This window comes from Micropterus dolomieu, unplaced genomic scaffold, assembly GCF_021292245.1.
Source record: "Micropterus dolomieu isolate WLL.071019.BEF.003 ecotype Adirondacks unplaced genomic scaffold, ASM2129224v1 contig_13929, whole genome shotgun sequence".
NCBI lineage: Eukaryota > Metazoa > Chordata > Actinopteri > Centrarchiformes > Centrarchidae > Micropterus > Micropterus dolomieu.
In genome coordinates, this window is record NW_025742915.1 from 2,209 (window position 1) to 10,598 (window position 8,390).

The following is an 8,390-nucleotide window of genomic DNA, read 5'->3' on the forward strand; positions in this document are numbered from 1 at the left end:
TGGGCTGCTTTTTTATGGGAGCAACTGTACTTTTACTAGAGTAAAGATTTTCAGTACCCACCACTGCTATATGAGCTGTAACTATGGTCTGTACACTGAGGTAGAGAGCTCTGAGAGCCTGTGTGACCACAGCTAAGTGGAGTGCCTTTATTCTGCGCAACTTGTTTAACAGATTCGGTTTCCTTCTCCTGGGGATCGTTAACAAGCACTCACCCTATCAACTTTCTGTCACTGGATAGCACCACCTTCAATAACACACACATGCACACAACGAGCACAGACGAGCTAATGCTTTCCCCTCCTATGTGCGTGTGCACACACACACATTGATTCACACACCGACACAGTGAAAAGCAAACAGTTTATGTGTCATGAGAACCTCTCAAATTAACCATGGTTCTCGTCATCACACGTTGTGACTGATTCTCTTTTGTTATTTATTTTATTAGTAACCAGATCCTGATATCTGTGCTACAGTCCGTGATTTGTTTCCACTTGACTTGAGAGTGACAGCAATTTAAATGTAATTTGTCTGACTGGGTCTGACATCTTCCAGGTGGAAAACAGCTGATGAGAACAGGTGACAGGTGTAGGTGATAATAGGTGTGGTACTGTATGCTGTAGATGTTCCTCTCAGGCCCCCCTTTGACGACTAAAGGAAATGACCTAAAATTACATAATAGCACAATTAAACAATGACAGATGAGAGGAAAGAAGGGACGGAAGGAAGGAGAAAAGAAAAGAAAGATTGTGTTGTTCGTTAAGCCACAGGAGATGACCTAACACCTAAGAATGAGACAATTAATACCAAAACCACAGTAGCGGGGGGGGGGATTGTTGGCAGGTATGAGAAAAATCTGTTTTACCTGAATGCTTTCCTCGGCCCTCTGAGTGCAATACATCATGGTAGTGAAGGTGAGCGTGGTGATGAGACCGCCCAGGAAGTGCTGAACACTCATGCTCAGGACGGCCATGCCTGAGGGAGCAAACACACGCGAAATCAAGCAAAAACTGGCACAACACATCTTAGAGCAACGACACTACAAGTTTTTCTCAAAAAGGCGGAAAACTATCAATTTTACACTCTTGTCTGCTCTGCTGCACTTCTCACTATACTATTCTATGTGGAAGTCAAAGTAGGGAGACAAAGCAGTGAGAAACGGTAAGCTGCTGAAGTGTCTCCTCTCCTTTTTCCCACCACCCCCCCCCCCCCCCCTCGTCCCCAAAACACATGTAGTGTATCCTCTGAGGGGAAGTGGCAGAGCGGTGTTAGTGGGGAAACAGAGGAACCACAGAGCCTATCTGTCTCTGCTCCCGCTAACACTGAATTATTCACTCAAGCCGCCAGAGTTTTTCCTGAATAAGATTCTTCAGTCAGCGACACAAGACTGTTGGAGTCACACAGATACACCGACTGATCAGACCGGGAGAGAGGGAAGCGGAGGGTTATCATGTAATATTGAAAAATCTGAAACTGAATGTTTTTCAGTTTGTTTTTTTTTTCCGATTTTGGTTCAGTTTTCCTGAAATCTTTGTTCTGGGTTTAAAGCAAAGGGGGGGAGAGGCCTCAACTTTCCGTCTGAGAGGCTTGATAGGGGAACAGACAATTCCAACAGAGATGAAATGCACAGATCTGAATCCCAAAAGCCTTTGACTGGCTGTGTAACAGAATCAGATGTTTCATTCAGACATTAATAACTGAAGGGGGCTCTCTGGAGAGAGAGACAGAGAGAGAGAGAAAGAGCAAATGTCTATCACTGTCCTCTGCATCATCCACTGTGCTGTATTAATACTGAACACCTGGCTCAAAGGCTTGTTCTGTAGACCATTGGTTCCCAAACTATTTTTGGACTGTGTCCGACAATGCCTGTAACTCTCTGAAACCAACAATACAACATCCACTTCATGTAGCGATTGGCCAGGTGTGCGCAGGTGAGAAAGTAAGCAGAGTTTGAACTTCTCTCTCTCTAGCTCTTTTTTCATTGTTTGCACATATATTTGTCACTTTTTGTTTGTGCAAATGAGTACAAAAGTATGAACTAGGAAAGACTGTCTTAAAGTGTCGCCGTTACCCCCACAGCTAAACAATTATTGTGTCTTTTACCTTCTGACATGGTTGAACTTTGTACAAACTAGTTAATTCCCCCCCCAAAAAACGCCGCCTTTAAGAAGATGCAATCCGTACTTGCGTCCTCTCATCAAAGTTGACAATGCCTATTTACTGTGAGTTCAACCAAAGAGAGATTTCTGCTTTTAAAATTGTTGAATTTGACATATTTTAGAGGCATGAAGAGGTCAAACTTTTTAAAAGGAAAAAAAATGGCCTAATTGTGACCCACCAAGGGACTGCAGATGAAAATTTGCTTTCTGTTTACTCTGGTACAATACATCAAATAGTAACATTTATGTTTAATATTGTTTGTGGCCCCTTTTTCAAATAAAATAAATAAAATAATTTTATCTAGTAGAAATATGTTCTTTTATTCTTTTTGCTATCCCATTACTACGGAAGCCCTGAGAGATAAGTCTGATCTGAACCTTGTCAGTCAGTGTGACTGAAGGTGTTCACCCCCATAAACTCAGTGTACATTCGTGATCTTAAGCTGTGCAATTACATGTACCCGCATGTTAATCACTGTGGGTTTGGTATGTTTATTCAAGAAAGTAGCAGGTAAAATGAGGACGGTACGTGAATGTGATCAGGATCTGGAATGTTTAAATATGTAAATCTACAGAATTCAATAAACAACATGTGGTGTGCTTATACACTATTCATGGAGAAGAATAAAAGACTAACAACAACAACTTAGTTTTAAGAGTGTTTAAACACTTAGACAGAGGTTTTATTTTTTCTTGTCCTTTTACAACCTGCTTATATACTATATAGGATCATGGCAATTGGTAATATGTGTTGAAACTGGGTTCCAGTTAAACTGGTGCCTGCCAGCATATCTGCGACTGTATTTCAGTCTGTCTCTCACCTTTCATGAGTGGTGATGGTTCCAGTACAGTGAGCAGAGAACTCTGGAAGACCATGCTGATGGTTCGCAATACAAACACGCGTCGCATCAGAGCCCCGATGCTGAGGAGAGACCAGCAAACAAGCCAAGTATCAGACAGACGTTCGCCAACCTTTAGGTACTTATGTTATTGATGAGCAGTGTGATCTACAGTGACAGTGGCTCAAGGCTATATCATTACATTTGGAGATATTCTGAGTTTCTTTTCATGTCACACACAATTACACACACACACACACACGCATGCGCACACACAGTACACACATGCTAAGTAAACAAGTCCCCAGACACTAATTGATTCCCTGTTAGTGCAAGAAAATCATCCCCCTGTGGGTTTGGTTTGTGACGTAATCAATAACCTAAGGAGATCCCCAGCATGAGGAAAATAATTAATCACTGTTAACACACACACACACACATACTCACACTGTTGTGTGACATCAGGGATTAACAATGCCAATCACTCAGAGGATGCCTGCCACTCAAAGGACTGCGTGTGTGTTTGTTTATGTTATTTTTGCATGTAATTATTTATGTGTAAAAAAGGCTTTGAGGAAGAAGGGGCCTGTCACACAATGCAGGATATGTGATTTAGTTGGATAAATTGGCTGAGTGAAACCATCAACAGTTTCAGTCCATGAGCGAAATATAAAGTTTCACATTCTTCCCAGCAAAGTTTACCAATTTCATTATCCTTCATCATGAGGCAAGCCCCTGGCCAGTATTTAACAGAGCAGCAACCAAACATTGACAAACACAGACTTGTTTTGTCTAGTAAGTGTAAGCCTGATGACACCCAGGCTGCCCTGGTTGACCCTGCTCACGGTTTACTTCTTGATTCCCTGTTGATTTATGTTAACGCTCTTTTACGCATCATAACAGGTTTTTACTACATTAAGGAAAACTGAAATTTCCTTTGATATCCCTAAAGTGTCTGTCCATATTCTTGCTATTTGAATACACTTTAGTGGACTAAACCATTAGCGGATGAGAAGAGTTGACCAAGTTTTCATTGGTCAGTTAGTCGCAGACAAAAACAACAAACTCAAACTCCAGTAGCTGAGCCTTGCCTTAGGGCTGGGACAAATGTATTCCAACATAGACCTTTTCTCTTGTAACACGTAAGTCACTTGACAGTTCTTATATGTCCATGGGACTGCTGCTAACTGTAGGCTTTGCCAGGAGCTAGTTAGCGGTCATATCAGCTGACTCTGCCCAGACTGGGAGCTCGGAGTATAGGGGCAGTGTTGGTGTTTGTTTACATCACTAGCACAGGGGTTTTCGACCGCCAGAAGAACAGTAAAAAAATGCCCACCTCAATTTCCTAGAGCTCAAGGTGATGTCTTCAAATGTCTTGATTTGTCCGACTAATAGTCTGAACCTAACCTATAAGCTATTCAGTTTACAATAATGTTCAGACAAAAAAAAAAAAAAGCAGCAAATGCTCACATTTGAGAAACGGGAACCATCAAATATTTGGCCATTTTGGCCATTTGGTTGAAGTTAACAAATTGTCAATCCACTAATGGATTCATCTCCTAATCGTTGCAGCTCTAATATGATCAGTGTCTTAGAAATCTAAGCCACAAAGACACCAACCCTGATTGTATTTCTTCAATATTTTCTCCAGCGACTACAGAACAAAAATGATTTAAGCCTTTTTGTCCCTTTGAAAAACCTCGATAAAATAAACTCACCTGTGTGTGCGAGAGATTAAGAGTTTACAGATTATTACAGAGAAAAGAAAAGACAAGACCATGGGCAATGAACGCTTTCTTTGACTTAAAGTAATTCTAAGAGATAAAAAATTTTGCACATCCTACACACCATACAAAGCTCAAATTAACTTTTTTAAAATGTTCTCACTTGCTCTCCCTCCCTCCCTTCTCCCGACTCTGTATCTTCTCCCCTCACCATCTCTCCCCTCTCCGCCCGGCCTTTCCTACCCTCTCTACTGGAAAACCAATCCTGCATCATTCACATGCTAAAGACATTTCTTCTCTCTGCTGCTCCTTTACCTCCCGTCTCAATGACAGCCTTTCATATCACGCACTCTCAAGAGATGCTGAGGTGTGTGTGTGTGTGTGCGCGTGTGTGTGAGAAAGAGAACCTGCCTGGCTGCCACCTCACATGGGCCGGGCCCAGATAAGAATAGCCATGTTCTCAGGTTGCCAGTGGCGGTTGTAAAGGGGGTCATTCACTGACCACTCAGCCGTTTCTGATGGTGGGGAGGATAAACCTTGCAACTGAGCTTTTAGAGGTGAGACCACAGCCTGCTGGACAGCACTTTCTCTGTGTGTATGTGTGTGTAAGTGTGTGATAGGAAGAAGAAGTGTTCATCTGACACTGGAAGGTACACACAACCAAAATTATAAATTTTTAGCATGTAAGCTAATCTAAAACTGAGTGCTTGTCCTTTGCATCATTGTGCTAATTAAGTGAGGATTAATTAAATATAATACGGTACTGCCGGTCTCTGTGCAACCAACTTAGATTACTTTTTTTTAAAGAAAGGGAAATATTCACTAAATATGTCAAACATCACACAATAACCCAGACACTGATTTTAACCAAGGCTGGGGGAATGATTCAATTGGTATCTTCTCATTCTGATTAATCAGCTGCAACATCATACATGCTGGCCTTACAGAGGTAATAACAGGTCAAATAAGGTGACATGCTGTATAATTTCTCTGTTCTGTGTTACTGCATCACTTGTGGGTTCAAATAGTTGACTGCAGGCTAGTATAAATTGGTTTCAAGGGAATAAATATTGGGAAAGAGCAGTTTCCACACATTATTTCCCAATACACACAGATACCTAATGGTGAAACTAATGGCGCTGTAAGAGACTGAAAACAATTAAGACTGATGAACTGATTCTTAACACTCTTAAGACTAATGAGTCGGCTGTCATGGCACATCTAACCCCCAGATAAATTTAATCTACACCAGAAGAAGTCACTGAGATGAGTGTTTTCTGTCTTTGTCAGTGTGTGAACAGTTTACTGCCTTTATAAGTTACCGACTCCTTTACAAGTGAGATGAAGAGAAAGAGTGAAAGATAAAAGGCATAAGTATGACAATGACATCTATTGAAAGCGCTTTCCCCTCCACCAAAAATTCTGCCCTTGGAGGTTTGCTCTGTGTTTGCTAGTGTCACTTTACAAGAGGAGAAAACTTGTGAGTGAGTTGAAAACACAACATGGGGGGGGGGGGGGGGGGGGCGGTGACTGGCATCAGACAAAGCACAGGGCAACTGATACATGTCAACGAATGGGCAAGCACACTAACACATACAGCACAAACAAAGACACCAACAAATGACCTGTCCATTGCCCGACAAACTACATCCCTAAACATCCTAATCCCTCGATGTAAGTAGGCATAAAGTTGGCTAAAAAGCTAAACATTTTCTAAATGTGGATGGAAGGATGGAGGTGTTGTGAGAACTAATCATACTTTCCTCCATAAAGGCATTGTTGTGTATTAGGCAGGGTGCTATGATGCAACCTAGAATAAGCAGAATGCAACAATGATCAGGCATAAATGGTATAGTGTCAATATGCTGAAGGGGAAAGCATGTAAATGTTACATATACTGCACACTGTGCTACAACAACATGACATACAGATTTCTTTAAATGCATTATCATCAATATTTAAATTTTGAATAGACTGGTTACTTAACATTGTATAACTGTACAAAAATATCACATCTAAGGAGCATACCGGAGCATCTGCATGGTCATAATCAGCCATTTTGATATATTAATCAGAAAGTCTAAGATCTTAGTATCTGTCTGTAAATCTGAGAATTAAATTCAACTAGAGCTGCATGTTGTCTCTGCGATCAAACCCTGAGGGGTGTGTGTATGTGTGTGTATATATGTGTGTGTGTGATTTGCTACTCATGTTGTCACACCACACAACAGACACAGGGGGTCCCCGAGCTCTCAAACAACGCTATGTTTACTTTAATTACTGTACACACACAGTAAGATAGAAAGACACACACAAGCGCAAGAACCTATGAAGAGTAACGGGCACAGAGTAAGGTGGAACAGGTAAAGGGGGTGGAAGAAAGCTGCAGGAAAGAAGGAGTCAGTGTACACAAAACCTTTTAGGAAGAAGAGGTGCAGGATGAGGAGGAAGATGGTGATGGTACTGCAATATCTGATGGGATAGTGTGAGGCAGCATGACACATGTTCATGTGGTGCAGTGGACTGGATCTTATCAACCTTCACTTACTTCCCACTGCTGTAAGCTGATTTTCACCCTTGATTCTTTCAAGTTTTTTTAAGTTGTGTAAGTGCAGTTTGGGCAGCACTGAAATTGTATTCTTCTGCTGGTAGCATGGTGCAAACATTTTTCTTCTGCTTCAGACTGGCTTGTTTCTAATCAAAAACTGTGATGTTTTCCCACACTGTCAATTATTCTGTCAAGGAATTATTCTATAGAGAGATCCCACATATCACCTGTGAACATGGGGCTAAGGGCCAATCAATGGTCACATTCATGTGTGAATATTACAGCTGAAATGATTAGTCTACTAAACAACAATTTTGACAATCAGTCATTAAGAAATGTTGCTTGTTTTCATAATCTTCTCTGATAGTAAAATAAATACCTCAGGGTTTTTACTGTCAGTCAGTCAAAAAAAACATCTGAAAAGGTCGCCTTGGGTTGTTTGTGTTGTTTATTTTAAATTGCAGCCCATTTTATGATTGTTGACATGCAAAAATGTGTACTTTGACAGTGTGTAGTCTTTGAGTTTCACAGGCATTTTATTCATTGTTAAAGGGGATTTTCCTATGAGTGCCCTTTCATTTTGTAATCCTGCAAAAGCCTTCGGAATCACAAAACACTGCTGCTATACAAAAACAATCACGGTGAAGCCAGCGATAGCCAAAATGATGGTAAGAATGACGTTGTTGATGAAGGCTACCTGAACTGAGCGAGCAGCAGGCCTCCCAGGGACGACCCACAGATGGAGAAGCCCATGGCGATAACGCCATTCCAGAAGCCGAGCTCCCTGGCGGTCATGTGATGATCCAACAGGAAAAGAGGAAACATGGTCACGGCACCCTGCTCACCTGTGTACACAGTGACAGGAAAGAGAGAGAGAGAGGGGTAGACAAAGGAGATCAGATGAAAGACAGAAGGAGAAGAAGAGGGAAGAAAAGGGAAGCAGAATTAGGTGCTGCAGAGTAAAATATACAATCAATACACCATGTGTTATGTACTGTACGTTTCTGACTAAGCATTGCTATTTTTCACCTACAGTAAATATGTGAGACATCTCCTGAATACACACGCCTATTCCAATCACAGTCACATACGATGAGGATGTTGTACCAAACTGTTTAG

General features: G+C 41.4%; 1 protein-coding gene across 1 annotated transcript; it reads right to left on the minus strand.

The window, feature by feature from the left end:
- Window positions 1-540: 540 nt before the first annotated feature.
- Window positions 541-8,112, minus strand: LOC123966657 (major facilitator superfamily domain-containing protein 3-like). The gene is made up of 4 exons (XM_046042797.1): window positions 7,969-8,112; window positions 2,982-3,082; window positions 867-976; window positions 541-666 (listed from the first exon to the last, which is right to left on the minus strand). Exons 1-4 carry the CDS (start codon window positions 8,094-8,096, stop codon window positions 634-636), a joined length of 372 nt encoding a protein of 123 aa, XP_045898753.1. The 5' UTR covers window positions 8,097-8,112; the 3' UTR covers window positions 541-633.
- Window positions 8,113-8,390: the final 278 nt, after the last annotated feature.

Excerpts from the sequence above, each read along its gene's own strand:
- LOC123966657 (XM_046042797.1), bottom strand. The coding sequence starts at position 8,096 with ATGTTTCCTCTTTTCCTGTTGGATCATCACATGACCGCCAGGGAGCTC. Across the intron at positions 3,083-7,968 it reads CTGCTGCTCGCTCAGTTCAG|CATCGGGGCTCTGATGCGAC; the intron begins GTAGCCTTCATC and ends GTCTCTCCTCAG. Across the intron at positions 667-866 it reads GGGCCGAGGAAAGCATTCAG|GTCATTTCCTTTAGTCGTCA; the intron begins GTAAAACAGATT and ends ATGTAATTTTAG.